The sequence below is a fragment of the Triturus cristatus genome, chromosome 4_1, assembly GCF_964204655.1.
Source record: "Triturus cristatus chromosome 4_1, aTriCri1.1, whole genome shotgun sequence".
NCBI classification, from domain to species: domain Eukaryota; kingdom Metazoa; phylum Chordata; class Amphibia; order Caudata; family Salamandridae; genus Triturus; species Triturus cristatus.
In genome coordinates this window covers 356332380-356348843 of record NC_140585.1, presented here as the reverse complement: position 1 = coordinate 356348843, position 16464 = coordinate 356332380, and the positions used below count along the sequence as shown (strand labels likewise).

The window sequence follows — 16464 nt, the reverse complement described above, 5'->3', positions numbered from 1 at the left end:
TTGGAGTTGTGGGTGTGTCTTTGTCCCAGGATTTTTTAATTTGATATTTATTGGCTTTGTCATTGCTTGTTTGGTCCTTTTTTTGGTCTTTTTTGAAGGAGACGTTCCTCTGACGGATACGGACGCTGATGTTGTCTCGTGCGGGCTTCTCCGCCTCGTTCATGCTGCCTATCTTCTGTGTTTCATACGAGTCGGTCGCGAAGGTCTCTATTGCTTGTGGGCCCGGTTGTCTGTGCGTGTCGGTCGTGCGGCTTGGTCTCCGTGCGAGTCAGTCTGGTTTTACACGCATTGCATCATACTGCGCGGATCGGACATCGCGGGTATGGGTCGGTCGGGTTCATTCCGGGTTTGTGTCGGTCAGTGAAAAGCGCGTCGGTTTTCTGGCCGGTTCACTATTTTCCCTACCGCTCGGTCATACGGCTTGTATTCCGTACGTGTCGGTTGTAATTCACACGCGTTGCATCGTACTGCACGGGTCGTACGGCGCTGGTCCGTGTCGGTCGGTATCCGGTCCGAGACCGTGTCGGTCGGTTCGTTTTGTGGCCGGAATCGGAATCGGCCCCTAAATGTTATGCCATGTACTTTGGTACATTCCAGATTGGATACTGGGGTACCCTTATAAGTCCCTAGTATATGGTGTGCATGTACCCAGGGCATAGGTACCCCAGAGGCCTCCCATGGGCTGAAGCATGTATTATCCCACCCATGAGAGGCCATGCAAAATGGAACTACAGGCCTGCCATTGCAGCCTGTGTAAGCTGGTGCTTGTACCACTTACTTTAGATATAGGTTCACTATATCTATAGGTCACTACACTTAAAACTTGTAAGTCACCCCTATAGCAGGCCTTAACAATCCTGAAGGCAGGATGCTGGGTTTTACGTGAGAGAGTGCCCCTGCATGAGCAGAGACCCTTTGGAGACCATTCTCCCGGGTTATCTGTGACTCAGCCAGACATATAGGTAAAGGTGCATTATAACCTCGCAGTAAATACTACCTAGAAAACGGCTGAAATAAAACATGTCGTGCTTGGTATCAAACACTTTGAAATCATACCTCCACACCGGTGTGGGAGGTATGATTCCACCCTTCTGAAGCAAGCTTCGTGGGATCAGTGGTCTTTCCGGTGCCAGCCTTCTCGACCCGGTCGGCACAAAATGGACCAGAGACACATTTCTGCCCTCCTACTGCTGAGCCAAGCTCGAGCAGAGGAAGGCGGCACATTAGGCATCCTGTCACAGGGAGGTGTGACCACCTCCCAGACAGGACTTAGTGTTTTGGGGCTGGGTGGGTGTACTTCAAAGGTGCCTGAAAGTCTGCACCTGGGGCACATTTGGTGTCCCTGTGCATAGTTCAGCTCAAACCAGTTCTGGGAGCCGTTGGCTCCTGCCCTGGAGCAAAACTGGACAAAGGACATGGGAGTAACCTCCCCTCTGTCCTGACCCTCCCCTAGGCGAGTCCCCTGAATCTGTCCAACCCTCTCCCGTGGGTACATAAGGGCTTACCTGGCTGAAAGACTTTAGATTTTACGTGGACAAGAATCTGCAATGAGAAACCACTGACCTTCGAACGTCTGGACTCTCTGGACTTCACTGGACTTTGACTGGGCCCGACTTCGTCTCCCTCTCCGTCCAAAGCCTTATCTGTGCCCTTGCACCATGCAGGCTCCGTGCAGGACCTGTGGAGCACTAAGGACAACTGAAGAATCTCCCTTGGGGGGAAGGAGTCACTCCCCTGCATTCGCAGGCACTGTAACGCATCTGACCGGTCTGCTGATCCTGAGCTCCTGCGGACTCCAAAGGCTCCAGCAACACAGGAGGTAGGTTCTGAAGTTCCTTGAGGTCAAGCTGCCCTCTCACCGAGTTTGAGGCCAGTATCCCTCGTGGGGACCGCATAACCCGAACCCCTGTGCACCACGTACTTTTGCAAGTGCATATGCTTGTTGGCGATTCCCGAGCTTGTGCATTGGACTCCGTGTAGTCCTGACCCCGAGCAGTATTTCCACCAAATAACTCTGGCCTCCCCGCACCGAGTGCTCCATGGGCTGGTACTTAGTGATCTTGCTTGAAGTCCCCGGGCGACTCCTGGTCATTCAGCCTGTGGGTCCTTTTGAGGGTCATCTTGAATTCTGTTGGGCTTTCCTGGTTGCTCCAGATGTGCCCTGATTCCCCATTGCTTGGTGAGTCCCCTGGACCTTGTTGGTCCACACCGTAACCTGCTTGACCTTCCGGCGTGGGTTGCTGTTGCCAAGGCTTGTTGGTGCTCCAGCCGGACTTTGACCGACCCCTCAGCACTCGACATCCTTCGTGGGACAGCTCGCATCCAGCTCCTGGCCGTCCCCAATGTTTCCTGGACCTCGTGGCTGCAGAGTCAATCATCCCTTCTTGGAACCTGAAGCACCCGACATCGGTGGGCATTCATCTACCGGGCCCCTGAAGTGACCCAAACTCTGTCCCCTCTGCTTTCAGGTTCCTTCCATCACGAATCCACCCTTGGATTCCTACGGACACTTTCTTCCTTCCCGGCAGCAGCTCTTCTTTGAAGCCCTCCATTGAAAATGAAGGCAGTTTCCGACACCACTCCAGACCTAGGCACCGGTCTCCTCTGGTATAGGTAACTCGGGTACTCTGGTATCCACAGGTGGGTTGGTTCTCCAACCTCCTAAGTTCCAAAGGGTTTCCTCGAAGCCCACCGAGAAGGGTCCCTAAACTGTAAAATTGTAACAGCAACTTCCTCATAGAATTGTATGGACCTGCGGTCGTGTTAGCACACTGCACTCTTCCTCCGTGGGTTCCCTTTCTACTCACCTTGGGTGGTTCCTTGGGGTCCCAGCGATTCTACGTGTTCTAGAAACTGTCTCGACTCCAGTCATGCTTCTTATACCACTATTTTAGTATATGGTTTGGTCTCCCCCTGGAGCCCATTGTGTATTGTGCTACTTACAACTGTTCTTTGCTAAAGTATTGTGTGCTTTGTGTTGTATCCTCGTGTAAAGGATACTAGAGAGTGTTATATAAATAAATACATATTTTTATAACTACTGTGTGGTTCTCCTTTCATTTAGTTAATACTAAAGATGATATTCTGGTAAAACAAGCTGCTTTAAATTCCTTAAAGATTATGCCTGAAGGCTGCTCGCCACAGCTACCACTAGGATAGCTTTCTAAAGGTTATCTTTGACCTCATACATCATAAGGGTCGTTTGGACTGGTGCAAGGTGCCACTTTAATTAGTGGACAGCATATACCAGGCCAACTTCTCACACGCAGGCACAGCACCGATCTACCATATCCTTTGGCTATGCTGTGCTCTCACTTTTATCGTGCTGTTACCCTCTGACTGAGATGAGCACCCTCTTTCAGCAACTCCTATCAGTATTACGCAATACATGTTACACAAAAGTCACGGTTCACAAACGTGAATTTCCGGTGCCAAGCACTCGCCTCCCATTCCTTTGAAGTGTTGCCAGGGATCATGTCTGCACAAAGCTTTCAGGAAGAGCCTGGCCCAGGGATGGTGCACTGAACAGACTGCCCATTGTCCACTGAAACAACAAAGGCCGGATTATTTTTGTCAGAGAGAGTAGGGCGTGTCTGAGGGGCAAACCAGGATCCTTGTGTGTTCATTCTCACTTTTATGCAGGGAAATATACCAGCACTCGGCAAATAAGGAACTCACTTCACATCCTGTGGTTGCCATTTTCCTTTGCATTTCAAGGTGTGAAATTAACACTGCCTTAGAGTCATTCACGCTAATTAAATTTTGTTTCAGTGGTAAGAATAATAATGGTAGTAAAATCCATGCACTTGCCTTGCATGCATATGCAGACTGTAATAAGTGTGTGAAAGCAAGGGATGACCATGCAATGACTGATTTGCAGGGTTACATATCAGTGACTGTATCAGTGAGACCAAGAAATTCATGGGCACACAGATTGCCTGTTTTATTAGTTACAGAAGGACATTCCACAGAGTGCAAGATTTGGATGAGCGTGGGAAACTGCTTGAGTTAATTCTTCCAATGGTCAGACGTGGATCAATAAGTTGTTTTTTGGATGTCAAATTTGGTTTCCTCCAGAGGGCCACATATTAATTTGTCACCAATGATATAGGCATTTATCCCTGCAACCCTCCATATGTCTGTCAGTCCATCTGTGGCAGCTGCCACGAAACGGGGGAGGGGGGCGGGTAAAAAAAAGAAAAAGAAAATTCATTTACCTCTGCAGGCCAGCCGTCTCTCCTCCATCATCTTTCCTCTGCTTCTCTTCCCAGAAGCAGGAAGTACACAGGCCCCCCTAAGCCAATTACACGACGCTGCTGCCACCAGCATGACAGCAGCATCGTGATCGGTCTCAGCGGCCTGGTTTGGCGCTCAGACAGGGAGTGGGAGCATGTGTATGTTCTCCACCCCGACTATGCAATACAGCAGGGTGAACATGCTAAGCGCGCATGACTGTTTGGCCAGCCAAAGACAGCCTGCCAAACCATCATGTGCACTTAAGTGCACCAACCACTCATCCCTCTGCTGGCTGTGACAGCATGCAATCCCCACCCCAAAACTGGCTTCAGCGCGGAAAAATGAAATGATAATATTATGTTATTATTTTCTTTTTCCTTGTTTGCACTGCTGAAAAGCAGTAGGGCAACGCTCCACCTTAGTGGATGAGCCGCAGCTGATGTCCTTATTTGTCTTTGTTTGTGTGGTATCTGTGACTCTTTTGGTCTATAAATGTATCCTCTGTGTGCACTTTTGGTCTATGTGTATGACTTCCTCTATATCTGCTAACGTGTGCATGGGTTCATGCGTGCCTGCAAGTCTTCTTGTCTACTGTAACTGCTATTGCTGACATTCCTGTAGCCCACTACGATCACTTGTGTGGCATCATAGCGCTCAACTTTGTCTGTGTTATGAACCTCTATTGAGTGCTTAATTTGTAAACTAATAAGTGCCAGGGCTCTGACCAAGAGGCCACTGCTGCTTGCACCACCCATCACCCCTGTCATCACTGCCAAAACAACTACTAGCCATCTCTCTCACCTGCAATTGCACAGTTGAGATTATTCTAGGTCCACAAAGCTAAAGGAATGGTTGGGGAGGCAGGTATTAGTCATTTTTTTATGTATATTGTATTCATAAAAAAAGTTGTTCTGCGCCTCTATAAATTAGATGAGCAGCGCCACCATGTGACAGACTGCCCTAAGTGTGGTGTTGACAATTAAGTGCCCTTTCCAAGCACCGGAAATCAATTAAGTGCTGCCATGACGAGCCCCGGAAATCAATTCAGTGCAGGTGCTGAGCACCAGAAATCACCAGCTCAAATTAAGCACTGCATGGTAAAGGATTAATAATGAAAATATTTATCCATCCCAGTAACAGCGTCTTTTTGCAAAGGGTGGCTATGCCATGTTAACCTTCATGTTCAACAACTCTCTTAACTTTACTAAAAATTTCAAATTAGCGAGAGGGGATTTTAGGAAATAATAAGGAGAAAGCCTTAGACAACTCAAACTTTCAATTAATACTTTCTGAGAATACGTCCTGCAGGGCGATGCTTGTAGAGGAGCCTCTGGTATTTCATACATCAAAACCTGGCAGAAAGTTTTCCTCCTTTTTTATCTTTGTAAAGGTTAAATTAAAATATGTATATTTCAGCAGACAAGTTTAATAGTGTAATGTGGCAATCAAACGTAGTACATACTGCCTTGTTTTATCCCAATAAAGGTGGGATGACAGAAGGTGCTTTGTCTAGTTGCCATCAGCAATTATCCTGTCTGTTATTTATTAAACATTATATCTCAGATTTGTACTAAAAAAATGTACACACAAGAAATTGTACATGACCACATCCCAACATCAGTTTTAGGTTATTTCGTATCTTAGTTATTTATACTTCTTTGTTCATATTCCCTTAAAAAGTTGAAAATCTACTGCCTTCTTAATGGACAACCCACGTACGTTAGTTAGTTAAGCTCTAGCTCACAATTACACAGTTCTTTTTTCCATTTATTTCTCTACTGGAACAATATATTCCCGGTTATAAAATTGTTTATCTACACACCTATCAAACTTTGCGGTCCTCCCCTTGCCCTGGAAGCAGTGCTTAATTTGAGCTAGTGGTTTCCGGTGCTCGCCACAGGCATTTAATTGTCAACATCGGAGCTTCTAGCGTGAACTCGACCCAACTGGTGCTTTTCATGAGCACCAGTTAAGGACATATTCATGTTTTTTTGTAGGCACGGGGAGATGGGGAACCAGGTTCAACTCTCGACCTAGGCTCAACATCCTGTGAAAAAATAAATGCCGGGGCTCTCGTCAGGAAGCAGCTTGCACCAGCCCATTGCTCCTCTTAACGCCGCCTGTAACAAACTAACTACTAACCAATGGGCTGGTGCAAACTGCCTCCTGACGAGAGCCCAGGCACTTATTTTCTCACAACTTAACCACTGGACGAAAGGGTTAATTAATAATGTGCTGTTCTTTGCCTATCATTTCTGCAAGAATAGTATGCTAATCTCCTCATCTTGTACTAAAACTCTCTCTTATTTCTTACTTTCTCTGTTTCTCTCTTGTCTCTGTTGTAAGAGTTTGAAGTAAGGATTTAAAATAGTAAAATATAAACGTTGTGAGTTATTTGGATGGTTAAATATTTCTGTAACTGGTCAAACAGATTGCCATGAAATTCTCTAAAATTTACACTAATTATTTACTGTGTGCCTAGCCTTTACTTGATTTTTGGACTAACTGTTATTGGGTTGTTTAAGATGCCTGACAAAGATATTGTATACACAGTGTGTAATTAACATGTGAGAATGTACACCTTGGTTTATGTAACCAACATACACTCAGTTTTGTTCAGCTAAGTATTATTTCAGTTTTGCCTTACGTTATAGTTTTATTAATAGAAGTCTCAGGGATTTGTCTTGGAAGTTCTACTCTCTCTTTTTCTATTTTGAGGATAAATTAGAAAGATTTCTAATTTGACACAGCAAATCTCAGAATGATTCACACATTTGTTTCTTTTTTTGGGAGACATAAATTAATCCTCATAAAACTGGTTTGTCCAAAGATCAAATCAGTGTTTATTCGAATATCAAAAAATCATTTTGAAATTCATATTATTCCTATTTTCTCGGAACATTATGATTTTTTTTTGTTTAAAGATAGATACCAGTAGATTTATAATCTACCTGTCTTCACTATGCATTATGATATACAATAGTGTGTTTGTTGCTTCAGTTTAGTTCAGCGAAACACTTGTTGGTTGTACTCGGTAGAAAAAAAAGAGAAGCAACAAACACTATTCTTTTTGAATCTATATTCAACAAAAACACATGTATAATGTACATTGAAGATAGGTATAATATGGACTATCAATTTTTGAATTCCAACAGAAATATGTGTGCAGCTATTGTTTTTGGAATTTGATTAGGTGTCAAAGCAGAGACTAAAACATGACGTTTGATTTTTAATTAAAACAAAAAATCTTGGTATATGAATTGTATTAGAAAATGCGTCTATAGGAAAGGCTTTTTTTAAATGTTGTATATTGAAATACATACATATTTCTATTTTTTAGATTAAGAATATATATGATTGTAATTGGCCATGATGAAGGAACAAACAACATCGTTGTGAAATATGTGTTGGCCATCTATGCTGATTGAATATTGGAAGAATAAAGGATATATTTTTTATATAATTTAATTAGAAGTCTTAAAACCCTAATTCCTTGGTCTCATCTAGTTTGAGAGGGTATGTACGCCGGTCAGATTAACTGATGAAATAAAGCAAAAATATTAGGTAATGTAAGGATTATAAGCATTCTTATAAGGTGAACTCCGCATTGCGTACAGGATGGTAATTTAAATTATATGAACATACTACAAAAGTGGCATTTTCTGCTTCTTGAGCTGGTGGATTCTGGAAAGCATGCAGTGAACTACATAACACATTTGCCTATGTTCCACAGGTTGGCTTGAAGACGTTGTATGCAAGATGTTTGGTTTTCACAAGCCGAAGATGTACCGAAGTCTAGACGGCTGCTGTATTTGCAAAGCAAAGTCTTCCAGCTCACGATTCACTGAGAGCACACGCTACGAGAAAGATTTTCAGAGCTGCTTTGGGTAAACATCACACTTTCTACTTGTTAAAGAACAAATCATTATCTTCATATCATCTTATAAATGTATGCAGAGTTTGTGACAAAGGACAAAAAAATGTGTGTGTGTGATATATATATAAATATATATATATATACACACATATATATGTATGTGTATATATATGTATGTGTGTATATATATATATGTATATATATATACACATATATATATATGTATATATATGTGTGTATATATATATATATATTTTTTAAAAGAATAATTTTGGGGAAAGCCATATTTGCAGATGTGGAGTTATGATTTTAAGCTGGTTAATTAACCCCATCTCCATGATTTATTATCCAACACGTTGCACAAAGGTTTAGGAAATCAGATCACCAGTCCCAGAAGACTTACAGCACTTATTTTAACAACAGCCCAAAGTCTGTCTTAAGAAATGCCCAACACGTCCCAACAACCCAACATTGAAATATTGCTCAGGCCTTATAGTAAGATATGATAATAGTTGTTGTTGTCACTGAAGCATGGGGAAAGTTTAAAAAAAAATACAGATGGTTAGAGGTGGCTTACATAAGCTCTATCTGGTAATTGAAATAACTGACTAAATCTGCCTAAAAAAGGCTCAGGTTCCTGACATGTAAGGGTGTGTTAAGATGCAACTACTCTGTATTGCGCAAGATATTGTTAACTTAAATTTTTGCAAGACATTTGACCTTATTTTACTCCTGTGAGCATGATGTCAACAGGAATTTCCACTGGCCTGTCGATTATATAGAATATTATATTCTGCCGAAATGTTTAGCCAAAAAAGGTAATGCCGGGATGGTCTCACTATTTATATTTCTACCTGCTCTGACTTAAAACCACTAGGATGATTTGTGCCTGGTCGTCCTGACCTTCTTCAGAACTAGGGGAACGAGAGGCAGAGGCAGAAAGGCATACAGGAAACGTGTGCTCCACTCTAGTTTGAAAGTGTGTCCTAGAGAGAGCTTTCCTGGGAACATCAGCGTGTAAATGTTTTGACACTGCTCATTCTTAACGGTGGCGAAAAGATCTAGGGAGAAAGACCCAGGATAAGGGAAATGCCCAGATGGACCATACAAACTCCAGAGGCACTGCTTTCTTGGCAAACAGGACCCAGGACTCCGCCCTGCTTGTTGCAATAACACATGGCAGTGGTGTTGTCCTTGAGATTCTGCACCAGTCTCCCCTTGATGGTTAAGAGGAAGGACTTCAGTGCCAGGCAAATGGCTCATACCTCCAAAAGACTGATATAGTGCTGGGCTTCCGCAGAAACTAGAGTCTTCTGATTCCCACCTCCTCCAGATGATCTCCCCAACCCAGCAGTGACATATCCGTCACTTCAGTCAGATCTGGGTGGGGAAGGGAGAGGGGCCTCTGGCTGATCCAACTACAGTAAAGCAGCCACTATTGAAGATCTTGTACAGTATGATACGAAACCTGGGTGTAATCTAACGGGTTTCCAAGGTGCTGAGTCCACTGAGGCTTCAGATTCCACTACTGAGGCCTCTTATTCTACCTGGCAAGGTCGACAAGCATGATGCAGGAGGCTATCTGTGGCTACAATTTGCTATGTCTGTTGTATTAATTTGCCATTATTAGGCTGGATAGGTTTCAGCTTTGTTAGATGTATAAATTGCACATTGCCTTTCCTTTCCTACAACCCTCACCAGCACAGATTCTTTCCCGAGCACTCCATTCCCCTTCTCCGAGCACCATTTTTAACTAAATGTACAGACAATCATGCTGTCATTTAATAATCATGTGGTATAATTGAAATTACAATTCGTTTGTATCCACTATGATGTTTTTTTAATGATTCCATTTTGCATTTTCAAAATTGTCTCCCACTGTGACCACTCTTGTTTTGTACTGTTTTGATACCCGTGTCCAGTGGTACTTTGGGTTACCCCATTATTATAGAACTAACCCAAACCACAGGCAACATCATTGGGACTGCAGAACGAGTATATGGAAATACGCACCCAGCATGTCCAAGGCCATCATCCATTCACCCAGTTCAATGTGAAATAGAACCTGTGTTAGCATGAACATTTTGAATCTGTCCTCTGTAGGATAGCATTCAGAGGGCGAAGATCCAAAATAGGATGGAGAACTCCATCCTTCTTTAGCATGAGGAAATAAGAGGAGCAACAGACTGTCCCCGTTTCCAAGGCCGGAACCCTCTTGATGGCTCCTTTGGAAAATAGAGACTGCACCTCTTGCAGCATGATGGAAAGGTGCTCTTCTGTTAGCAGTTCTGATGTTGGAGGAAGATGTAGTGGGTCAGACAGGAATAGGAGGGCTAGCCCCGCTGGACTATCTGAAGGGCCATTTGTCAAATATGAAGGATTACCATCCTGGGAGGAAATATTGGATCCAGCTGCCCATTGGATGGTTGGGCACCGCTAAGAGCAAAATAAAGTGGCTTGAATGCTGTTGCTGCCGGGGAAGGAGACTGGGAAGAAAGGACTGGGGTGACTGCTGCAGGGCTGGAGGAGGGACCTGGTGCGGCTTGTATGCCAACCTCCTTGAGTAGCCTCAGAAACCCCCAAACTGGTGGGGAAACTGTCTTGCTGGAGGCGGAGAGGCCAAGAAAATGTGCCTTAGCTGTGATTTCATTAGAATGTTACAAGGCAGAGTCAGCTTTTTTGCCAAAGATCCGGGATCCTTCAAAAGGCTTAGCCATATGAGAGGCCTGCACCTCTTAAAGCACTGCAAAGCGCAGCCACACATGGCAGTGGTTCAATCAATATAATTTGCACATTTGCAATAAAAAGAGGGTAGAATAATGTCAGAGGGCAAGGAACCACCAACACATTTGTACAATTATGACTTGTTTTCTAAACACAACAGAGTTATTATATACATTGTTTAAATTTACAATAGAACAGATATTTGTGCACTGTGTCCCAAAGTGAAAAATGGAACCTAATCGTAAGTAACAGAGTGTATATTTATATACAAGGTTTCCATAAATCTTAAAAGGCGACCATTCTTGTATAATTACATTGTAAACAGCAACTGTATATAATAATACACGCTGGGCAATGGTTCGCTCTTTCAGCTTGTCGACGGCGTTTCGACCCTCTATCAGTACGGGGTCTCCTCAGGACTAGTGATGCAGGGACATCTGGATTGCTTAATGCGCAGCCTTGTGAACTAGTGATGCGCCACAAGTGAGAAGTGAAAGGGTATTACTCACAAGAGGACCCGTCCAGGTACTCAGTGTGAGGAAAGGCTGGCAGTCAGGGGTACGGTTTAGCCGACCGGCTCTTTACATCAACTCGCTATAGCCATAGCGGTATGGTTAATCCCTGGTAAGTTCTGGAAACAGTGACAATGCACTGTGGTGGTCTGGATGATATTCTGTGTGCGATGAATCACAGCATCTGTATGGGCAGTTTGATTATTACATCTTATAATCCTAACTGACTCAGGTAACATGGTAGAAATTCGAGTTTAGTATGCCTGAACTCAGAATGATAAAATACATCTTTTTTTGTGACGTTGGTTTTAACATTCTGTGTTTGAAAATACCACTTTTAGAAAGTAGGTATTTTCTTGTCTAACCATCCAAGCCTGCCTCTGCTAGGTTGTGTATTCCTTGTCTGGAGTTTGAGTGACAGGGGTTGGGGGATTCCAGGAGACAGGGTGAGTCAGCACAGGGCTGAATAGAAAGATCTGCATGTAGATGGGTGGGAGGAGTTGCACCTGGGACCTGAATAGGGCTGTGCCTTGCCTCCACAATGCTGACTCCACCTCATGTGGTGCATCTGATGTCTCTGCCCTGCACTGTGAAAGGAAAGAAGGAGTCATGTGAACAGAGTGCTCCAGGACTGACCAGAACTGGTTTGGACTAGACAAAGGCCTCTCTGCCTTCAGAGAACAAAGAGAAACTTAGTATAAATATTGGGACCCAAACCCAAGAACTTCAGATCACTTTGGGAAACAAGAAGAAACCTTTCTTGAGGAGAGGAACCAGAGAGACTTAAGAGAGACTATCCCTAAGCTGAAGTGCTGCTCGGGGGGTTGGCCTTCAGCATCGCCACAGAAGCGCAGTAAGAAACCGATGCATCACCGTTCCTGCGTGTAAGGAACCGAAGCATCACCTTCCATGCAACACTTTTGTTGTATAGTGTTACGCATCCAAAGGTACATTGACTCAAAGTGTCGCATTGTAACATCTATAGAGAACTAAGCAAATTCTACCATTTTAAGTACAGTATATTGGGTTTTTGTCGTTTGTGGTCTTGTGTTAAATCTATATAAAGAATACTTATTTTTATATGAAACTTGTGTGGTTTCCATCTGTAGTGTTGTCACTTGGTTACTGTATATGTTCACAAATGCTTTACACAGTGCCTCTGAGATAAGCCTGTCTGCTCGTGCTAAGCTACCAAGGGGGTGAGCAGGGGTTATTTTAGGAGTGTACCCCCTTACCCTGACTAGACGCAAGGGTCCCTATTTGTCAAAGGTACTTACCTCTGCCAACTAGAGACCCCCAAATCTAACAGGTACTACTTAGAACCCGTGCTCTGCGTGGTCGTAAGTAAACACTTAATCATCACGGACGTATGGGGCAGAGTCTTCCTTAGGAAGTTTTGTAAGACTCTTGACCTAGCCCAGTTTAACACATGTAGAATTCTCATTACTCCCACAAATACAACATGCCCAGTAAAGGCTGCAATTCGGTTTGATTAAGCAGCCTATGCTAAATTGTACTGCATTCGAAAAATGACTGCCTCCCAGACTTTAAAACAGTACATGTGGAAGCAAATTACATTAAAGAGAGATGGCAAAGAATTTCCTTGAAATATACGTTTACAGTCTGCATTAGATCTTTTAAACATCATCGAGCATTGGAATAAATCAATGACGATTGCACTACTTAAAAAGACTGTTAATAATCTCTTAATGCCATCTTGTACATAGGACAGAAAGTACTTCAGGCAAACTTTTCCGTGCTTGAACTTTGATAAACTATATAGCCTACAGCTATATTTAACCCTATATTGGAGCAAGCTTGCCATTGCAGTAGAAACTAAAATTACTAAAATTTTGGTTTGCTTTGTTTCCTGTAATAGACTTTGAGCCGCTTTGAGCTGACAAGCATTCAGAAAAAAAGTTATATACTGCGCAGCTAAAAGAAAGATCCAATCATGCAGGTTTTGCATGTTCATCCATCTTTAGCTATTGAGTATAGGAGAATGCTCCATGACTTCTTCAATTTCAGTGTTCACATTTGTGGACAGGCTTTGATTACTTGCCTTGCAGGCTAACATTCACAGCTGACTGTTATATTTGCAGTGGCAGCTGGTGGTATTTGAAAGTGGTAGGGTGTAAAAGTTTGGTATGACTTTTATATAGTGAGCGACATGAGCAAGCTTAAAGAACAAACATGGGGTCGAAGCAGGGTCCAACTCCACAGAAAAAAATTGAAAAAAGATTGGCATCTGGTGCATTTTAAAGGAAATTAATTTATTGCTGTTTGATGAATAAAGCAAAGTTATTGTCTTGAAATAATAAACACATTAAAAATTGTCCTATATCAGTCACTGTAATGTGCAAATTGAACAGACTTAAATACATCAATTTATTTAGAGATACAATTGTATCTCTAAATAAATTGATCTATTTAATATTTATACAGGAATGTGTAGGAATTGCAGCGGGCGCAGCCCCAGAGCCCTTATGGAGAAACGCCCCCTGAATATTTGACAAGTTCAAAGTTTGTTGAGAAACTTTTGGTGCTTGTTATAAATACTTGTGCAACTGGAAAAAGTGCATAGCATAATTCACCCACTGAAAAACAATATCTGGTGTGGAATTTGACTGTGTTTTTAGAATATTCTTTTGCTGTGAATTGTGGAGTGTCTGAGGAATGTATTTTTGTACTAATGTTTAATTTAAATGTAATGTTTTAAATAACTGTACAAATAAAATTAGTCATTCATCCATGTATAATTCACAAAGCAGCATTCGTGGATGTTTTTACATTATGTTTCCCTCTATTATCCAGAAGTTAATTTTCCTATGGTAGTCATCAAGATTAGAGATAGCCTCAATAAAATTGTATTGTATTGTAATTCTGAGAGAGAGGCATTTTTTGATCTGTCTTGATTATTTTATGTGTTGGTTATGATTAAAATGTATATATTAGTTTATCTTCCACAGGAATTGTGTGCAACATATTGCACTTTATCTGATTTTATAACCTTTAATTAAAATATTCTAAACTGGTTATGCTGCAATATATATGTTACACAGTGGCAGCCACCACTATGTATTTTTGGTTAGGTCAATGTTCCATAGGAAGAATATTTTTAGTTTTGCTAATTGCTTTGGCGCTCCTTCCTGAAAGGTTTTGGGCGATCTGTCAGTGTCTAAAAAAAAAAAAGAAACGGGGGTCCGTAAACATTAATTACCCATATTGATTTCCATAGGAATGATTTAAAGCAGCCCCAGAAAAACACACAGCTGAACAGAATTACACCATATTTGGCAAAACGTTATGACTTTACTCAATAAGCATGTTTTTTCGTTATTTAGTGTTAATCCGTTCAGCCATTTTCTAGAAATTCTTGTTTAAAGAGGGGCTTGAGGTAGTCATGAAGGGTTTAAAAAGTTAGGTATAGCTGGACTGTTGGTGTCCAGATATGCTCCTGTTGGCCTCTTTAAAGGGGACTGGTGAGTCCTGATTGACTGGCCCCATCCAGCACAATATGTTGTCGCAGCCATCACAGAACTCAGGGACATGGTCCCTGTTGAAATGCATTATAGTGAATGCCAGGTTTTGAGGGTTAGAAAAAAGAGCACACATAAAAGGTGTAAACAGATTTTAGTCATAATATAAATCATTTTGTTGGTGGTAGCATACTAATTTTAGGCATTGTTCTGTGTTCTAAAGTGATTTTACCCTGTGAAAAACTCTGACCTTTGGCTGAAATTTGATGAGCCATGTTTGAAAGAATACTGTTTTCTCTCATGATTTTCTGATAGAGATTAAGGAAGGTGCTCCAGAAGCTACAATGAGAGCACATGTTCTAGACATTCACACTGGTTTCCTCAGCGAAGTGAGAACAAAGTCTGATATTCTGAGTAAAACATGCACTTTCAATACCAGCAGCAGCAGCAGCCTGTAAGTTGATTCCTCAGTGTTCTACTGCAGCTTCCTTGTTCTAATGGACAACAAGAGCACAGACATTCAGTATTCATGACAAAACTGTGACACACCTGAAGCCATCTTGATGGAGTCAAAGCTGTAAAATGTAAAGCATCTATTTTAGAAATGGAACAAAATTAAGGCGTTTGTTTTGCCATAGAAATGATGCTTGGTAAAGTAGAAAGCTAAAATGAGGACACATTTTCTATGAGTTCTCGAATATCTTTCTTATCCATGTCAGTCAAACAATGCAGCAGCAGTCTGTCAGTTAAATCCCCATTGTTTTAATGCCACTCCCCACGTTGTAATAATGAACATCTAGAGCGTTAACATTCTGTATTTATAACAAAATGGGGGTGCCTCTCAAGCCGTTTTGATGGAATCAAAGAAATAAAACTTAAAGCATTTAATTTAGAAATGAACAAAACAATGAGGTTCTTTTTGTCATAGAAATGGTTAGTGCTTTAGAACGCTAAAACAAGGACACATTTTCTATGAGTTCTTAAATATCTTCCTCCTCCATTCAGTAAATCATTATGACATGCAGAGTGAAATGGATTTTTAACACCAGCAGCCTGTCAGTTAACTCCATTGTGATCAACTGCCACTTTACCACAAAATTATGACAAGCAAAAAGAATGCTAACATTCTCTATTTATAACTAAACTTGTAGCACAGCTAAATGCTTTCTTGATTAAATAAAAGTGATAACACTGAAAGCATATCTTACCTAGGACTCTGCAGTAAATAAAAAAAATGAAGGGTTTCTTTGTACAATAGAAAGTGTGGTTAGTTCTCTAGAAATAAAAACAGAGGTCACAATTTCTGAGAGTTCTCAAATAACTTCCTCACCATATCTGTAAAACATCCTGACATAGAGTTAAACGTACTTCCAACACCAGCAGCAGTCTGTCAGTTAACTCCTTAGTAATGAACTGCAGCGTCACCACATAGATCTAATGAACATATGGGGGTATATTCACAAGAACGTGTGATAACTACCGCAAGAGTAGCGTAACGCAACTTTCAATATCGTAGCTTATCGCGGGAAAATAACCCTGTGTCAACGTGGAATTCATAACAAGGCGGTAGCATTCGATAGTCACCAGATAACGCGCCAAATCTCCGCGTGAAAATCAACGCCACGCCTCCTAAATG

At 42.0% G+C, this 16464-nt stretch overlaps 1 protein-coding gene across 1 annotated transcript in view; it reads left to right on the top strand.

Moving 5' to 3' along the window:
- The window catches only part of SINHCAF (SIN3-HDAC complex associated factor), a 167095-nt gene that overhangs the window by 52679 nt on the left and 97952 nt on the right, over positions 1-16464 (top strand). The window contains exon 2 of the mRNA XM_085650546.1: positions 7970-8123. Within this exon, the coding sequence (XP_085506672.1) occupies positions 7996-8123 (128 nt within the window). The 5' untranslated portion in view covers positions 7970-7995. The remainder of the gene's footprint in view (positions 1-7969; positions 8124-16464) is intronic.